Source organism: Molossus molossus, unplaced genomic scaffold (genome assembly GCF_014108415.1).
Source record: "Molossus molossus isolate mMolMol1 unplaced genomic scaffold, mMolMol1.p scaffold_m16_p_21, whole genome shotgun sequence".
NCBI classification, from domain to species: domain Eukaryota; kingdom Metazoa; phylum Chordata; class Mammalia; order Chiroptera; family Molossidae; genus Molossus; species Molossus molossus.
The window spans coordinates 36,610,280-36,628,338 of record NW_023425357.1 but is presented as its reverse complement, the minus strand read 5'-3'; the positions used below and the strand labels follow the sequence as shown (position 1 = coordinate 36,628,338).

The following is an 18,059-nucleotide window of genomic DNA, read 5'->3' as shown; positions in this document are numbered from 1 at the left end:
GCCAGTTCTAGAGGGAATGAGGGGATATTGAGTAAGAAAACTTAGGTGGCCCAGTTTTCAGGCAGCTCAGGGCAGACTTGGGCTTTGCCTGTTCTGGGGGCAGGCGGGAAAGGCAGGCCCCTCTTCCAGTAGTTCCCCTACTGCTCTGCCTGGCTGCCCAGCTTGGAATCAGAGCAGGGCCTGCCCCCAGCTTGTCACTCAAATAAGTGGAAAACACCAGCCTTGAGCCTCACAGTTTTATTTTCTCCTCGTGATCCATCCTTCCTTTCAGCACCAGTAAAGGAGAAAAACACCTCTCTTTTCAAAATATTTTATCAGGTGAAAGATTGTTTTTCTTCTAGGGAAGAATCGTCTAGATATATATTGATAATGTTTTTACCAAAACTTTAGGTGTGCTTACCATATAAAACCCCTAATGTCCCATGAAGATACAATACAGAAAAAAATACAGAAATTAAAAAAGTTTTTTTTTCTTTTTTTAAACAGTATTTCTAAATCTCAGCAAGTTAATACAATAGTTAAAAAGCATCAAGATTAATATTCATACTTAAAACTTAAGGTGATTTGGACTAATGAAAATGACCATTTCCTTTCTAAGCTGCCCCTGCCTCCTGGCTTCTCTGAAGGAGGTTGGGCCCAGGGTTGGTGTGGGACCTTGGTTGGGGATTTGGGTTACCCCTGTGTCTGTCCCTCCCAGGCCAAACACCATAGAGTTTGAGATCCTGGCAATGTTTCTTTTCTTTCCTTTTTAAAAATTAAAATGGAAAAGCCTGGTTTGTGCACTGCCCCGGGAGTTCACAGGCTTCGTGAAACATGTGGTCGGGCAGTGGCGGCCTTCGGTACTGAGGCTGAGTCAGAGGGAGATGCTAGGGAGCTGGTAGGCCATACACCAGGGCACAGTCAACCTTGTTGGGACAGGATGTGACGGAGGCACAGGGAGGTATGACTTGCCTAAGGCCACCCTTTGAGAAGGGAGAGAAGCACATGTCCTTGTGCCTTGGCTTCCACCCGGCTACCCTGGGAGGGAAGCAGCTCTTCGGAGGGCTGGAAGCTGTGTGGAGTTTCTCTGTTTCAGAAGCCCTGGCCTGTCTCCACTGCTCTCCTGGGCACACAGCTGACCTGCAGCCTGGGGTCCTAGGCTCAGGTCCTGCCATCTAGGCATCGTGCCTGCCAGTAAGGCCCTGCCTGTGTGAGCAGTTTCCTGGCTGTTCTGGGAGTGGGGAGCTCTCCGACCCCATGAAGCCTGGCTAAGACCCTGAATGCCAGGCCCTTGGAAGAGGGTCATAACAGAGAGCCCAGGTGGGACTGCCCTCAGTGGTGAATAGCCTATTCTGGCTCTGGACCCCCAGGGGCAGGGCTGGGGAAGTGTTCAAGCCCTCAGCTCTGCTGCTGCCCCAGCCAGGTGGGTTCAGATAGACCAGTGCCACTGTGGGTATGGCTCTCAGGAGTGTCACCTCCCAGCACAGGACCTGACTTCTGGCTGGCTGCTTGAACCCCTCTTGGTCCCTCTTGCAGCTCAGTGGGTGACAAGGCACAGCGTCAGCACACTGACACCAGAAGGGTCCTAGTATGCTCCCCAGCCTTGCTGGGCAAAGCTGGCTTCAAGCCAGGAGGGCCCAGTGGGGGTTGTCAAGGACAGCCTCCTGAATTAGGGAAGCCTTGCACCTGGAATTAGACACAACCTTCCATGCATGACTGTAGGAAGCATCCCCAGATGTGTTTAAAAAGGCAGGTGGGCAGAGGCAGTGCTGCCATGGGGTGGTGAGCTGCAGGCCTCACCTATAGACTCAGCCATGCCATGCCTGGATGTCTGGATGCCAACCAGTACCACTCCCTGCCATGTGCAAGCAGTGGCCCCTGACCTTGCCACCCCCAGCCTGCACACTTGGGAGGGTGGGGAGACAGGCCACTCTCTGCACTTTGGCTTCCCACCCCTTCATCTAGGGCCCCTTTCAGGGCCCTGGGGTTGCTTTTGAGAGTGGGTCTGGAGGATAGAGCTGCAGCTTGACCAAGAGGCAGGCAGACAGTTCCTGAGCTCAACCAGCACGTGGATGGGGACAGTCCCCAGGGAAGGATTGGTCCCAAACCAGAAAGGTGTCTGGAGGGGAGATGGGATCAAGCAGAAAGAGGTGTTGGTTTTGGCAGAACAGAAGCTACAAATCTATCATTTTCAAAACCAGCAGCCCCCTTTCTCTTTTATCCGTGAGTTTTCTTCTGTAAAAAGTGGTGCTCTCTCCTCTGCTTCCTGTCTGTGGCTCACTTAGGAGTCTCTGGGGCCTTGGTACCCCGACAAGGGAGCCTGTCTCAGGAAGAGCAGCAATCTCCCTCAAGGTTTGCAGGCCCTCTAAAGTGAAGGGTTGTTTCTGTTCTTAACTTTTCCTGTTTTTCTTTTGAAAATGTAATCGCCCTTGAATGCAAGACCCTGGGAAGAGCCCTGGCTCGTGGTGACTGGATACAGCCCTCATGGTTCCTGCTCATTAGCTGACCCAACTGGAGGCAGCGAGCTGGCGGCCCTGTGCCCAGGAATGCTTCTTTGGCTGGTTCTAATTGTGTTTGCAGTTTGGCCTTGGGTGAGGCCTGAGCAAGGGGTCTGTGTGGCTATGATGTGGACGTGGCATGCGGGCAGCGTGCATGTGAGGGTACAGGCATGCGAGACAACATGGCAGCAGACAGAAAAAATGAACCCTGGACAAAGAGTACAGAAACCCGGTTCTCATACTAACCCATGGGTTATAAACTAGGTTGTGCTGTAGATTTGTAGAAAATCTCATTTTGAAAGAATGGCACTGGTTGGGCAGCTGGGGTTCCTTGGGCTGTCCTGACTCCTCTGTCCACAGTGAGTGCCCAGAGGTGCAGGGCAGCACTGGTTCCAGCTCACCCAAGGATGACCTCGGCTCCCCCAGGCCCCTGCCCTCTCTCAGGCACTGCTGCTGGAGGGGACATGGCCAGAGAGGGGCTTTGGCTCAAAGGGCTAGCAGAGGCCAGGCTGCTGTGACGACTTGGGTGGTCTATGCCTCTTCCTCCCCTGTAGACACCATCAACCGCATGGCCACCGGGAGATGGTCAGTCAGGCTGGATAGCTGGGTGATAAAACTGAATTCTTCCACCTCCTGGGGTTGGGGGAAGAGAAGCATCCTGATTAGACCCAAAGGATACCATGCAGAGGAAGGGCCTGGGGGGTAGGGGTGGGGCCTCTGGGCTGGAGCTGGCTGATCTTCCTGAGGGCAGAGGGGTGAGAGGATCCCCGAAGGCCCCAGAGGTCTCTGAAACTGGCAGGTTTCACTTTCAGAGAGCTCAGTGCTATTTAGGGATGCAGGGCTTAGGGTCCCCTATCTACAGGCATGGCCTGGCTGCCTGGCCTCAGACTCACGGCCTTCCAGTCGGGGCACAGCCCCTCCTCTGCATACAGCATGTAGTCGATGCGCCTGCCGTTGCCCTTCAGCACATCCTTGCGTCCCTTCTGGCAGGCCCCTGGGCTCTTGCTGGTGGGGAAGGCGAGATACTCCCGGCGCCCCTCTTCACTCTCCAAGACCCTGCTCACACAGATAGGAAGGTAAGGTGAGCCCTTGCTCCAGCCCCCAGTCCCCAGGTCTCAGGTCCCAGGTCTTGAGTGTGGTGCCAGGTTCTCAACCCCAAGAGAAGCAGGTCAGACCAAACACCTGCATTTAACATCTGTCTTCTTTTTGGGCCCCAAAAGGGACTGGGATGGAGGGAAACTGAGTCTGAGGCTGCAAATTCCTGACTGAATTAGGCCATTCCTCAAACTACCCTGGAATGTCCCATGTCCACCTTGGGCTGGCCAGCAGTTTCTTTTTCTTTCTGAACTGGGACTTGGGCTGTGGCTGCAGCTTGGACTCTGTGCTACCCAGAGACCGCCTGAGTCGGGGACAGAACTGTCTGTGCTCTCTGCAGAACAGGGTCCCGCTCTGAATCAGTAAGGCCCTGTTTGGGGGAACTTTGTCTTGACAGTGAATCTCAGGGAGCCTTCATGGGAGACTGTCTCTGGAGGTCCCCAGAACCTCATGACTCTTGTTTCAGGTCAGTAGGAGTGGGGTGAAGAGCTAGAAGAGCACCCATGCTCAGGACTGGACTCCAGTATCAGTCTGTCCCTGAGCAGCTGTGCCAAACCCCTGAGCTTCCACTTCCTCCTCTGGTGCAAGAATGATTGCTGTGGGGACCAGGTATGTCAAGAAAGGAGTAATGGGATGTGACTGTCATCCTATTCCTCAGAGTAAGGAAACTGACATGGGTGCTTAAGTGCTACCCAAGGCTCCACAGGGAGGCCAGAGTGCTCAGGTGGGGTTATACCCCGAACCTGGGTCTTCTGACTCCCTCTTTGCCATCCCCTTCCTGCCAGGCTTCCTGTGTAGTCTGAGCACCAGCGGGGAGGAGCCTTCATGGGAGACTGCCGCAGAGGGCAGGTGCGCGCTGATGTCGGGGGCAGAGTGGCAGCCACTGACAGGCCCTGGACAGGTGGAAGGGTGCCAAGACAGGCCCAGCCAGCAAACATGGGTTTCTACAAGGTCTTTATCAGCCGTGAGATAAATACACTAATGAATGCAGAACATCGGTACATCTCAGAATATAACCCATTACTGTCCTTTGCATTTGATAACTAATTCCAGCAACAGTGATCTGAGAGTTATTGATAGTCATTTTTTAATCATCTCATAGAAAGGTAATTTTCTCAGCATAGGATAATGTTTCAAATTTAGTCTGTAATCTAATTAATTGGCTCAAATTAGCTGCAAGGAGCCATTACCGTGACTTTGTGCAGTCTCAGGCTGTGAATTATAAATTGGTTCTGCTGCTAGCTTCTCAAACGTGTTCTTTATGGAAGTGTCATTGGGTTCAAGAATTAAGTTTGGTTGGAATGGAGCTGTCTCTTTGAAAATGACTGGCTTATGTTAGCTTGCTTGTATTTTTTTTTGTTGTTGTTGTTCAGGTAGAGTGGGGGGGGAGAGGAACAGAGAGAGAGAGAGAGAGAGAAACATCGATGCGAAAGGAACATATCGAGTGGCTGCCACCCGCACAACCGACCAGGGCCGGGGTCAAACTGCAACCGAGGTACGCGCCCCTAGCGGGAACTGAACCCGGGTCTCTCAGGACCGCAGGCCGACGCTCTAACCGCTGAGCCAAACCGGCCAGGGCAGCTTGCTTGTATCTTTATTTGCCTAATTGGTGGCTACCACCTGCTGGCCTCCCTGGAGCACATGCCATTCCCAGAGCTCTTTGGCAGCTATCAGTCTCACCCCAGAAGGTTCTGGTCTCTTTTCCTATGCCCAGCAGGGCCCCAAGGCAGACTGGGGTTCAGTTCAAGGCAGGCTCTTGAAAAGTGAGCCAGGACGGCAGGTGCTAGGAAATGCCACCTTAGGACCCCAGGCCTACTTAGGGGCTTCTCTGTAAGGCCAACTCATGGGGCAAGAGGGCCTTCACGGCCTCCAGCTGCCCCCAGATTCTGTTTCTGAGGCTCTCACAGACTTCTTTTTCATGACTTTGTGTTCTCCTCTCTACCTGGAATATAGTCATCTTTCCACAGCTGAGTCAGGGCTGGATGCTCAGCCCAGAATTGGAAACTGCCTGCTCCACCACAGCTGGGTGCTTACTTTTGTAGGTTGTCAGGGGTGCTTACATCCTCATCATTGAGGCCATCCTTGTCCAGCATGGTACCTGGGGACAAAGGGGTGAGAGCAGTTACTGCAGGTAGGACTCAGCCAGCCTTGAGGAGGGCTGCCTCCTTGGGGCAGAAGGGGGTGGGCTCAGGCATCTTCCATCCTGGGTATCCCAACTCCCACAGCACTAGGGTTTTGGGAGCAAGTCCTGGAGTCCCTCTGGGAAGCCTGTGGGAAGCCCAGCCTTGGTGCAGTGTCAGATCTCAGCATGGTGGGCTCAGAACTTGGCAGTACCCCTCCCTTGCCCCAGTTCCCCTCTCCCCACATCCCCTGCTCCCAGCCCCAGCTCACCAATTGCCCATGGCTTCTCCTCCCCAGGCCCCAGGCGGCAGGGGTCCTTATAGCGTGTAAACAGGGAGTGCTGCTGCTCCAGTTTGTCATCTATGCAGGGAGGAAGAGAGGTATTGCTGTGGGTCTCAGTGTCTGTCCTGTCCTGGAGGGCTGCCTGCCTCTGGTCCTGGTCCAGATGCCACCAGGTTCCCCTGTCCCTCAGGTATACTGCTGGGTGGGATCTGGCCCATTTGTCAGTGGTTTTCTGTGTCCTTAAGAATCACCCCCCTTCCTACCCCCTATAGTATTCAGCTTTCCTTTGGTCTGAGGACAGAAGTCACTGTTCCTCTTGGGCTGCAGGGGACAGTGATCTCGAGGCCTTCCCAGATCCTGTGGCAAACCCTGGGGCGGGGGGTGGGGTTGGGGGTGGGGGGCTGGCTGATGCTGCCTCAGCTGGGACTCCTGCCCTTCACAGACCTGGGGTCCAGGCTGAGTGACTCCTTAAGGCTCAGAGAAGGAGGTGACCTGCCCTGGGTTCTAGTTTGTTCTGCTAACTCATGTAGCCAGAAGGGCCTTTCTGAGACCCCAGGGAGGAAGGACAGGTCCCTGAGTGGGGCCTGACAGGATGGAACCCCTCCCGACAGCTTCTTGTATGTCCTGGAAGTCCCCGTCCTGACTCAGGAAGATCCTAGGAGCACCCAGCATTTGGAGCTGGCATCAGGCATGTGACAATGAGGGGCTGCAGGGCTGCAGCAGGGATGTGTGTTCCATGGTAGGCACCTTTCTTCCCACAAACCCTTGAGTTGCCACCGTTGTCAAGGGAAACCTCCCTGGTTGTGAATAGATAAAAACAGCTGTCACCAGATGAGGGCAGCACCCTGTGCTCCAGGTGGGACCTTCAGGTTTTCTGTCTTTTCTGAGGATTAGGGCCATGTCACCCACCCATCCTCAATTTCCTCTGGGGCTGTGGCCACAGTGGAAGGAGCCCAGGAGCCAGGGGCTGGGGGGGAGGCTCAGAGCTGCCCAAACTCCCAGGAGGTCCCTGGGATGAGCATGATTGTCTGATTCACAGATCAGTTATTTAAATCAGATTGAAATTTTACCCATGATGAACTTTCAATCTTCTAATAGTTTAAGGCATGATTTGCAGGGTTCAAGTCCCAGTTCACCACTTCACTGATTGTGTGACCTTGAATTAGTTAGTTATTCCACCTCTCTGGGTCTCAGCTTCCTCTTTTATACCATGTGGATAAATACAATGCCCACTCTTGAGGTTGTTATGAGACTTAAATGACACAGTTGGCCCATGAGCAGCCATCAGAGTTGTGCCTGGTGCAAAGCAAGAGCTGAATAAAGACTTGGTAAATGGTATTAGCTGACTCGTCCTTAGTCTGAATTTCAGAGGCTCCAGGCCTTCCCTTCACAGGTTTGTTTTAGGGCATCTTTTTGTCTCCAGTAAGGAGGCCTCTGAGCTTTCTAGGCAGAGCGTGGGCGCGTTTCATTTTAGGATTTCTAGGGGGCAGAGAAATCATAGTTTTGCTGATATCCCACCCACATGCACACAAGGAGCAGGAGGTTCTCTGAGCTGTCTAACTTAAGTGTTGCTAGCTGTGACTGAAGCTCCACCCTCTTCCAGCAGCCAACCCGAATGGGGTAGAACCCAGCCTCACCGGAGGAGCAGTTGTCAAAGTTCAAATCTCCACAGATGATGTCAAATGCCACCAGCTCCTCGGGGTTGGCTGTGCTGGACGAGGAGGTAGATTTTCGGAAATCAGCCAGCCACTCCAGAAGCATGTCCAGCTGCTCACACCGGATAGCACTGTCATCTGTGGAGCAGAACCACAGAGACCCGAGGATAAAGCTGCAGCCAGATGCCAACCAGGACCTGGCTGATCCCAACCTGCCAGGGAAAGATCCCCCACCCCTAAAAGAGTGCAGGCCACCAGACCCTACCTTCTGGGGCGTGCAGGTGTGTGCAGGTGATGTACCCAACAATTCTTTGGTCCTGAGGTGTGCTTCCCACCATCACCTGTGGAGTAGGAGACAAGGTGTCACTGAGGAAGTCTGTAAGTGTTCAGTACTCTGAGCACAAAGGTACATAATGACACCCCACCACCACAACTACCACCACCAGGAAAGATCCTTACAAGCCCAGCTCTGTTGGCTTCTGGCTAGACTTGGGCCCAGGTAGGAACAGCACATGTCCTGCTTCCAGAAGCTTCTGGTTTAGTGCAAGAGGCAGATGCATAAAGACATGGCAGCCTATAGCATGGTGTCACCTGCTATTCATTAGGCTTTATAGGAGGACAAGTGCAGAAATAATCACAGATTTCTAACCCAAACCCCTGCCATCCCCTGATGACTAGCGTGTGCCAGCCTCTCAGTTTCCTGTTCACTCCTGTCTGGTGGTTCTTTCCTCTTTCCTTTATTCATACCCCAGACCTGATCACACCCCACAGCCCATCCTTCTGAAGTCTAAATCAGGCTCCCTAGGGGACTAGGCCCAACTGCAGAGCTCGACACCATCTCCAGAGGCCTTGAATTCTGTTTTCTCCTCCCTCTCTCCAGTCTCTGCCTCTCTGGCTTCATGAGAAATCACAGCATCTGCTCTTACCTCCCCAATCTAGAATAATAGTTGTGGCCTGTGTCTCTGTGGCCCAGGTGCCCCATGGCTTCCGTCCCAAATCCATTCCTTTCATAGCGGCTTCTTCATGCTTTACTCTCCCCAGACCTCAGTCCTCACTTCCTGTTCACCCCCTTCACGAGAGATGGAGTACTCAGGAGTGGAATAGGGCTCGGGCATCCTGCCACGACTCCGTGCCCAGCCGAAAATGACCCTGGCAGGTTGTCTTCACAGATTGGTGTAATGAAAACAAACATCTCAATGGTACAAAACAGACAACTCAAAATGACCCCCAGTGGTTACCCTGATGCAAGCCTAAGCCCTTGTTAGGGGCTGTGGGGAGAGGTGAGGGGCAGCCACCCAGCCTGCTGTCTCTCCCAGGCCCTCAACACAGCATATCTGCTGAAGGCTAAAATGAGAGAGTCCCTCCCAGGTATGCTCCCTGGCACAGTCTGTGGGCATCTTTGCCCAGAGGCCTCTGGTTGATTCATCTTCCTTTCTGGCCTTTCCTCCCACCTGAGTTTCATCTGTCTTTCACAAAGTTCACCAATCCATTCCAAACTGGGTTTTCTACAATGACGAGACCCTGGACCCTGGAAACTGTCCCAGGAAGGTGACTGTAGAGGCCAGGTGTACAGGTCCATCAGCAGCAGGGTGGGTGCACCTGGCCTCTACCAAGCACAACCCTGCCCATCCTCCAGCTAAGAGTGGTCTGAACTTGCCACTACTGCTGCCACGTCACAGGTCCTCTACTCTGAGAGCCTCCAAAGCTTCCATCTCTCTGCTGTCAAAGTCAGGTTGGCATTAATCTCCTCCATATGGACTTTGGTGTCATCAAACACCCTTAGCTTTCTGCAGCTTCTCATTCCCTTTCCCAGCCAGATGAGTGCACATCTCTCCTTTCCTGGCACCCTGGGGGGATACATGTCTGGTTACTTTATAATGGGCCATATAGCCTGGATTTGGGGTTAATAAACTCACATGTTCAACATTCACTTCTTAACCTGTATTCCAGACCCAAACCTTAATCAATATTCCCTGCACTTCTGAAAATCACCTACCACTGATGTGCCCTATTGCAAAAACAACCCAATTTTAAAGCCACAATGTCCCCACAAGGCCACATGATGGCGCTCTTGCCCCTGTGTTCCTTGGGCAGTGACTGCCTCTGTTCCCTCTTCAATCATAACATTCCTGCTGTGAGCATTCCTGTTTAGTGCTTCACTGACGCTGACTTGCTAGAGCCTTACATCTGTGAGGATTATACTAAAATTATACTGCGATTGGCTGGGGTCACAAGGCTCCGATGGCTGAGCCCCCTTCCAGTTTCTCCTTAAGCTCTGTGCTGCTTTCTCAGCTCCTGATGATTTAGCCAGACTTTTCACCAGCTGCTTAGAGCCTCATCCCCTCACTCCCTCAGCACTTAGTGTCATCTGCCTGTGCTGAGTCTTGGGCAGGGACAGGACAGGTGCAGAGAGGTACCACTCAGCTCTATCTCTGAGGAGAACCTCTCTGGAGGGGACAGAGGCCAAGGCCATCCAGCTTCTTCCTCAGCCCTTCCACCAGGAGTCTCACGCAGCTCCTCACCCACTCCCCTGCTCAGTCAGCCTGTGAGCGCCCTGAGACCCACTTGATTATGTATTGGGACTTGTTGATTTCTGGCTCAAGTCCTCAGGAGCTGCAGAGGCTTGTGTTTCTCTTACAAAAACAAACACTCACACTGAGAGGTTGTGCCTCTTAATCCTGGTGGGCAAAGGCTGAGGGGCCCAGAGTTGGGCTCTCTCATTGGTAAGGCAGCAGCAAGTCCAGTTCCTTCTTTCTCAGGCCCTCATGGTAGCAGGAAAGCACATTTTCCTCAAAGATTGGAAGTGTCACAGGTTCAATCTGGAGGGCAGGGTTGGACAGGGAGCCCTGCCAACCAAGGGAGCACTGGCTTCCAAGTGCAGCCAGGGCCACATTTTCCCAGCCCCGGGCCCTTTTCCTGGGCCAGCCTATCTTCTGAAAACTCATTTGTTTCATTTTTCTACGCAGGAGAAACAGGCTCACTCTTGGAAACAGAGATGAGCTGGGTCTGCTGTGTGCTCGGCACAACCGGCTCCACTCTGAGGGGTTCTGTCTGATGGGCGGGACAGGCAACAAGACTGCTGGGAGCAAATGCTGAGGAACCCGTGAAGGGGAAGATGGTTTGTGTGGATGGCTGCTGAGGAAGCTCCACAGAAATGGTGAGGCCAAATTGGGGCAGGATCATGACAAGGGAGAGCTGGGTTGGAGCAGAGCTCAGGTGAGGGTAGAGGCCCAATGAAGGCTGAGCTTCTCCCTGAGGCAGTGGGAAGTGGGTAAAACAGGAGTCAGCCCTGGGACAGGAGGAGGATAGGTTGGAAGGGGGAGGACAGTCACAAACAGTTGGGTGGATATAGAGGAATGGTGGCCATGATAGTGCAGCTGGAAACATGGGGCGTGATGTACCTGGGAAGTGAAATTAGTTGTCTGGATGATTGGATGGGCTCAGGGCACAGAGAAGAGTCAAGGCGGGCCCTTCTGGCTGAGGGATGGTGGAACCTGGGGAAGGGGTGGGACTAGGATAGATGAGTTCCCTTCAGGAATAAATGGGACTGTGTCCAGCGGCCACCAGACACAGAGCTGGGGGCTTAGGGAAGAGACTTGGGCTGAGACAAACCTGAGACCCTTCAGCAAGTGTGGAAATGGAGGCTGTGGAGTCGCTTTCCTAAGGCAGGTGTGTCACCTATGGTGATCATTTGGAAATGAAGAGCCCTGGCCAAGTGTGGTCACTGTGCTGTGAGGCTGCTCAGGCTGAGAGCTGGGCAGAAGCAATAGTCCTGGTGCTGCCAGATCTACCCAGGTTGGGAGAAAAATTATAAACTGGGTTTTATGTGAAATATTTTAATTTTTTTTTTTTTTTTTTATCCTCACCCGAGGATATATTTTTCCATTTTTTGTACAGATAGAATGGGAGGGAGAGAGAGGAAGGGAGAGACAGAGAAACATCGACGTGAAGGGACACATCGAGTGGCTGCCACCCGCACGACCAACCAGGGCCGGGGACAAACTGCAACCGAAGTACGTGCCCTTAGCGGGAACCGAACCCGGGTCTCTCCAGACCGCAGGCCGACGCTCTAACCGCTGAGCCAAACCGGCCAGGGCAAATATTTTAATTTTTAAAGGTTAGCCAAGACAAGAAATATTTTAATGGTATGAACCAAATTAAAGATATCTGGAGAACAGTTTTCGACCCAGGAGATAGAGGGAGCAATGACATTTAGTGGATGGGCAGGTAAGAAGGAGCCTAGAAGGGATGGGCAGAGAGGTGGGACGAAAGCTTATGGTGGAGGGGCTGTCCTGAGGACCCTGTGTGGCCCTGGTGGGCATGGTGGTTGAGGTGCCAGACTAAGGAGGGAGATGATGGGGTGTGTGGGCTGGGGGCAGGACTGAGGGATTTCCCAGCCATCTGTAGTAGGGCAGGTGGGAGAGGGGGTATGCTCTCCCTCTTACTTAGCCTGACTACATGTCCTCTCCTTCCCCAGAAATTCACTGAGATGAAAATACATCCATGGAACAGAACATTGATGAACCATATGCCAAAATGGAAGGTTGGTACTCCTGTAAGAGCAGTGCACTTAATTTCAGCATCACAGGCTGTGAGTGGAGAGCTGAGGACTCCAACTCTGGGCCTGCTGAGCCACACAAGAGCCACTGAGCACCTGGAGTGGAGGCCTGGGCCTGGGGATGCTGGTCTGGCTCCAGCAGTCTTCATGCAGACAGGCAACCCGGGTCCTCTCTTCCGGCAGGTGCTTGGCTGACACATAGCACCTTCCTGGACAGGCGGAGCAGTCAGAGCTGTGGCCTGGGGCACAAGAGCCTCCCCACACTGGACTTCCACATCAGCCATACTAGGTACCCCTGCCTGTCCTATGGACGCCCTTTTAGGGGGAAGTGAGAAGTCTTGAGGGAAATATGGACAGAACCCATATCCATAGTAACTGCTGCCTCTGGGGCCAGAAAGCCCTGTTCTGTATCAGCTGGCCAAACAATGCTTCAGAAACTCTGGAAGCACCAAGAGTGGCTTTTGGATAAAGAACAAGAAGTCAACACTCTGAGAGTGTCAGGCTCAGTAGAAGATAATGCATAATGACCAAATTACCATGGTTTAAAAACTCCTCCAGTTGCATCCAAATTAGCAGAAATAATTATGATTCACTTTAATTAGTGACTGTGGAAGCAAAGCCTTGGGCTGGTGGGCACAGAGCCTGGCATGGCAGCTGCATGACAGCCAGAAGGGAGAGGGTGTCCCGGCCTATGAGGCTGGTGTGGTAATGGGTCCAGGACCTGCAACTCTTGGTTTTTGTTGGTCTTGTCTTGTGAATGTCTGCTTTATTAGAGACCGCGGTATCCTCCGTCCCCCATACTCCCCATGCCATCATTGCCTGGCCACCTTTACCACCAACACCAGGAGAACCTCCTAGGCCTTACCACTCACTCCCCATGCTGTGAGCAGGCTCCACATTGCCCCCAATTTACAGATGGGGAAATGGTGGCTCAGAGATCTGAGGAACTTGTCCAAGATCACCCAGCCAGGTCTTTTTGATATTGGAGCCTCGGCTCTTGTCCCTGCATTCTTATTTCCTTTGACTCTGAGTTGGGGGCCCTCTGGTTCAGCTCCATGATAGGGCTCATCTGCCCATAAACCTCCCACAGGGTGAGGACTTCGGACTGCAGCCCACCTCCCACGTTGCTCTGGAAATGGCTGGCCTGTGCCCAGGCCTCCTACCTTGAGAAACAGCGCTCCCTTTGAGGCCAGGCTGTCGAAGCCCTTCCCGTTGGAATAACAGTGATAGGCCACATCCATGATGGGGTAGCGGCTGGCAAAGAAGAGGCCGCTGTTCAAACACTTGTAGCAGCAGTGGCCTTGGCAGCCATAGACTCCAACATCATACAGGATGTACTCAAAATAGCCATGCAGCTGGCTTTTCAATGTGCTGGCCGCACGCTTGTCAAACACCTCTTGCAGACACAGGAAGTCCAGGTTGGCGGGGAAGAAGGCTGAGATCTCGTGGTCAAAGACCTCATCCGGATGCCGCTTCCTGCGTGAGGCTGCCTTCTTCACCGCCGAGGCCTTGAGCGGGGCCTTGCTGTAGGTGGCACCTGGCTCCCCACTGCCACTGTCCAATCCAGCTCGTGCCTTCACCAGGGACTCCCTGGAAGCAGAGGGGCTGCCCAGGCTCCCTGAGTCCCCATCCCGCTGACTGTGGTTGGGTGTCTGGACCCGAGGGCCCCCACCAGCCCCATTCCTGGTCTGGCCCCCAGTGGCAGGGTCATCAACTTCAGGATGCTGGCCCCCCTCATCACCACCAATGCGCACAATGCAGGCGTTCTCAAGGTTACTGCAGTCGACTGCATCCCCAGAAGCCAGGCCGTTGGCAGCCTCGTCACTAGGGTGATGCCCACTGTTGCCCTTGTAGTCCACAGAGGCGGTCCTCTTAATGCTTCCAGGGACAGCCCGAGCTATGCCATCACCCTGCGGTGACACCAGGCTGCTGAAGCTGGCCGCACTGATGGAGGTGTTGGTGGGCGAATCGATGTAGATTTTGATCTGGGGCCGGCTGGCCCCATTGCGGATTCTGTGCCCGATCTCTTTGGCCCGTGCTTGGGTGTTAAAAACGTTGTTGTGCCTGGCCAATGAGTCAGGGAGGAGGCAGACGTTGGCAGTGGCGAAGCAGAAGCTTTTGCCAGGGCCTGTACCCTTCCATTCCCTGAGCAGGGCTGCCCCACCAGCTGGGCCCTTGTCTTCCAGCCAAGAGTAGATGTAGGGCCTGCGGGCACACTGCAGGGGGGACCAGAAGAGGAACCCAAGGAACGCAAAGGGCAGAGAGGTGACCAGGAGGCCCAGGTAGATGGGCATGAAGAGCACGATGCAGAGTAGCTGGTTCTTCTGACAGGGGACAGGTATGAACAAGGCCAGGAGCCGGTCCAGCAGCCAGTAGCATGGGAAGATGAGGGCCCAGGACACAGTGTGCAGGGCAGACAGACAGCTATTGGGAAAGGGGGTCGTGTACAAAACCATCGCAGCTCACTGGGTGCCGCAGCCGGCCCTACTACATGGTGTCCGTGGCAGTGCGGGCACGTTCCTGGGTGGGGTGGGTGAGTGGGGAGAAGCTGGAGGAGGGGTCACCTCCTGGTGAGATGGTTGATGGCATATATTGGCCAGACAGTCATGGTTGACCTCAGTGGGCCATGCTAGGCCACCGAGGCCTGTTGGAGAGCCTGCAAGACAGAGATATGGGAGCTTTTATTTATTTTTAGGGGAGCAGATTGTATGCTGTGGCTGTTATCTACCCCGTTCCTACTCTGACATGAGAAGGACTGTGTCAAGGACCAGACAGGAGCTAGTAGGCTCACACGGGGTGTCTGGGGCCAGGAGCCAGTCCCAGCACACTTCGTTGGCCTGTGTGTGTTAAGTTCTTTTGGAGTAAACAGCTTGGTGACATGACTGCCTCTAGCTGACCGTTTTGATCTCATAACCTAATTGCTTGAAATCTGGCCCAGGATTTCAGAGGAGCACGGCTTTGTGGGTGCCGAGGAGGCAGATTGGGGATCTAAGGGATGCCTGGGCCTGACACTGGGCCCAGAGCAGCTGGAATCTCATCAGGAGCCTGAGGTGAGCCTGAGGAGCCTCAGACACAGCTGCCTATCCTTGAGTGTCCATCAAGTCAGAATGAAGAGGGAACAAACCAGGGAGAAAAGCAGCCAGAGAGTCCTAGGGTGGAGGGCAGAGTGGCTGGCGGGACCCCTGAGAGAAAGCTCCCCGACAGCCAGGCTCTCACTACCCAGCCTGCAGCATCAGACCACTGATCTCCAGCAAAAATCCCGACCTGATGGGGATCTAGGCATAGCCTGGACCTTACTAACATCCAGAACGATCATAGTTGCCCAGTTACAAGGGATGCTGATGGTCCCTGCAACTTTTAGAGAGGCTCCCTAGGGCTTTGAGGGTCTGGCCCAAACGTCTCCCCTAAGCTCCCAGGATGCAGCTTCAGGGCCCAAAACGCCCAAAGCTTCTGCAGTAAGTCCACCCTGATCCTCCTCTCAGAGCAGGCCCCAGAGCTCCGCCCAGGAGAGACCACCAGGTGCATTTATTGTGCTGACTGTAGAATTTATAAAAACAAGAATGTGGAGTGTTTACTCAGCCTCCAGGGACCCATAGTGGTCACGCTGTGGTGAAGCTTGCAGAAGTGTAATTCCGAGTTTTCACCCCAGATCAGGTGGGGAGTCATTTCCTGCTCACTGTCTCACTGACCGAGACCAACTTCTGCTCTGCTCCATTGGGGTAGGGGTGGAGGGGGGTTTGACCATGTTGCCATCTCTCCTGGCTGGAAAGGTGGCATAGGCGGGCTTGTCCACCCCAAGGGTCACTTCACATTGTGTTAGGACTCGGGTTTGGCTGAGCCCTGGCTGTGAAGACAGTTCTGAAGAAAGGGTTTGGGAGGAGGAGAGGGTCTGTTCTGTCTATATCATGCTGCCCTCCAAGCAGAATTGGCCTGTGGCCCTCAGGATGGTCAGAGCTCTGATGGGTCAGAGGTAAATGTAGCCTCGCTTCTAAAAAGCTTCCTGAGAGAAAGTACTAACCTTCTGTTCTTCCGTGTGGCTCGGCCCTAACACTGGCCAATCAGGGTTGGTATTTGATATTAGCTGGGAGAGGACTGGGAGAGGGTCTCCTCATTAGGCTGTCCTGTGTCCTCACTCCTGCTATGGCCCTAGAAACCCTTCTGGGCAAGTTCCCTCCCCAGCCCTGCCTGCAGTGGCAGTGAGCGGCCAGGCCGGACGGGCCATAGGAATGTTTGTGGTCCCTATTCAGGTATCACTGTGTTTAGGTGGCCCAGAGGGCCAACAGGCAGCAGGAGCCACGATGGCAGTCCTCTAAGAAGTGGCAGATCCGAGCATCCCAGCCCCTCCTGCCTGCCATCCTAACCCTTTGTGGCTGCCCTGGGTCCCCCTGCCACCCTTCAGCAATGCCCTGGACAGAAGGAGCCTCCAGGTGCTGCCCACCTGCCCTGCTCCCGCCTACAGTCCCTGCACATACGCCCAGGAGCTGCTGACGCAGTTGACAGAAGGGACTGCCACCAATGGAGCTGATTGTAAAGCTCTGTGGTTAATTATTTTGTCTCAGTGAAATGAAAGGAGGGTAAACAAACAACAGCACATTAATTAGTCTGATCTACACTTTCCCCATGAAAGAGGAGAGCGAGAATTAAATACTGGAGGCTGGTAACTTCTCAGTGAACTCCGGAGTCCTCGCAGGGGTGGCAAGGCAGGATGGGGGCACACAGGTGCCCAGCCTCCACCCCTTGTCTGGGCCCTTTCTCTTGACAGGACCACTTGGCTGGGTGAGACATTGTGGGTGGCTCAGCCTAGGCTCTTTCTCTGGAAGAATGCCTTCTTCTCCTCCACTCATTGGTTCTTTGCTTCCCTGTCCTGGGGCAGGCACCTTTGCCGGCACAGTCCACCATGGATATCTGATGGGGTTGACAGGTCCCTCGAAGGCCATGTATGCTGAGCTGTAAGCTCACCCCCACAGGCTGGGCTGTTCTTTCAGGTTCCTATTTTAAAACTGACAATTACTCCAAGGTTTATCCCTTGTGAATCCTGGTGTGTGTGGCTTCCAGGGTTGCTCAGGATGCCCTCGGCCCCAACACCATGGTCTCCAGAGCTGGGCTGGAGTCTCAGATGACCTCAGATCCTCATGGTCATTCCTGAGCCCTGGGGTCAGTGTGGGGGGCTACACAGTGCCCTAAGGGAGGGCAACCTCTCTGTCCTGCAAGCGGAGACCCCAGACTCACCCTTCACCCCTGCCCCATTGTACCACGCTCAACTTGGGCTCTGGGCTCAGGCTGACCCGAATGAAATCCTGGCACTGGAGTCAGGCTTGCTGAGCCTCTGTCTCGTTATCTGTGACATGGGAGTGGCAATCCCTATCTCTCAGAGCTATCATGCTATTGTGAGGTTGAAAGCTGGACAGAAAACTAAGATGGCTGGTCCTGTTTCCTTCCCTACCCCCTACTCCTTGTAGGACCTCCTTGAACTCTCCTCCCCTGAGGTTGGCCCCTACATGCCCTGTTTGCTCTCCTGGCCCATGAATTCCATGGAGTTTGAAGGTGGTACAAACTGGTCTGTGCACTGTTCTGGGGGCAGCCTGAGCCTGCCAGCTGAGCTCCCAGGTCCCTGACTGACCCAAAGGGTCTTCAGGTCCTGAGAGATGCTGCTCACTCTGTTTAGGTTGGAACCCCTGACCTTCACTGACTTGTTCCTCTCCCTGCAGTGAAGACTGACTGGGCCTGATTGTGACAAGGAGACTGGGCTAAAGAGCCAGGATGGACAGAGGAAGTGGAGAGCACCGTAAATTGTAGGTTGACCCCGGTGGAAGGAGAACTGGTTCAGGGAGGGTTGGGAGCCCAGACGACCCTACATCTAGAAGGCAGAGG

The 18,059-nt window shown here is 53.9% G+C and overlaps 1 protein-coding gene and 2 long non-coding RNA genes across 8 annotated transcripts in view; 1 reads left to right on the top strand and 2 right to left on the bottom strand.

Annotated features, from left to right (window-relative positions):
• Positions 1 to 109: 109 nt before the first annotated feature.
• Positions 110 to 14,644, bottom strand: SMPD3 (sphingomyelin phosphodiesterase 3). The gene is made up of 7 exons (XM_036274526.1): positions 13,352 to 14,644; positions 7,896 to 7,971; positions 7,613 to 7,768; positions 5,964 to 6,053; positions 5,607 to 5,670; positions 3,371 to 3,533; positions 110 to 3,110 (listed from the first exon to the last, which is right to left on the bottom strand). The coding sequence occupies exons 1-7, from the start codon at positions 14,642 to 14,644 to the stop codon at positions 3,009 to 3,011; spliced, it is 1,944 nt and encodes a 647-aa protein (XP_036130419.1). The 3' UTR covers positions 110 to 3,008.
• Positions 3,986 to 17,982, top strand: LOC118638538. 6 transcript variants are annotated; one of them, XR_004961109.1, is made up of 5 exons: positions 3,986 to 4,181; positions 7,579 to 7,911; positions 10,597 to 10,787; positions 12,108 to 12,185; positions 17,897 to 17,982. It is a non-coding gene; the product is annotated as an uncharacterized LOC118638538 (long non-coding RNA). The 6 variants fall into 6 exon arrangements; XR_004961111.1 differs by having other exon boundaries at positions 12,108 to 12,173; positions 17,897 to 17,976; XR_004961112.1 differs by lacking the exon at positions 17,897 to 17,982 and adding an exon at positions 12,372 to 12,487 and having other exon boundaries at positions 12,108 to 12,173.
• The window catches only part of LOC118638539, a 79,586-nt gene continuing 76,308 nt past the window's right edge, over positions 14,782 to 18,059 (bottom strand). Inside the window, exon 3 of the long non-coding RNA XR_004961114.1 lies at positions 14,782 to 14,844. This is a non-coding gene — a long non-coding RNA (uncharacterized LOC118638539). The remainder of the gene's footprint in view (positions 14,845 to 18,059) is intronic.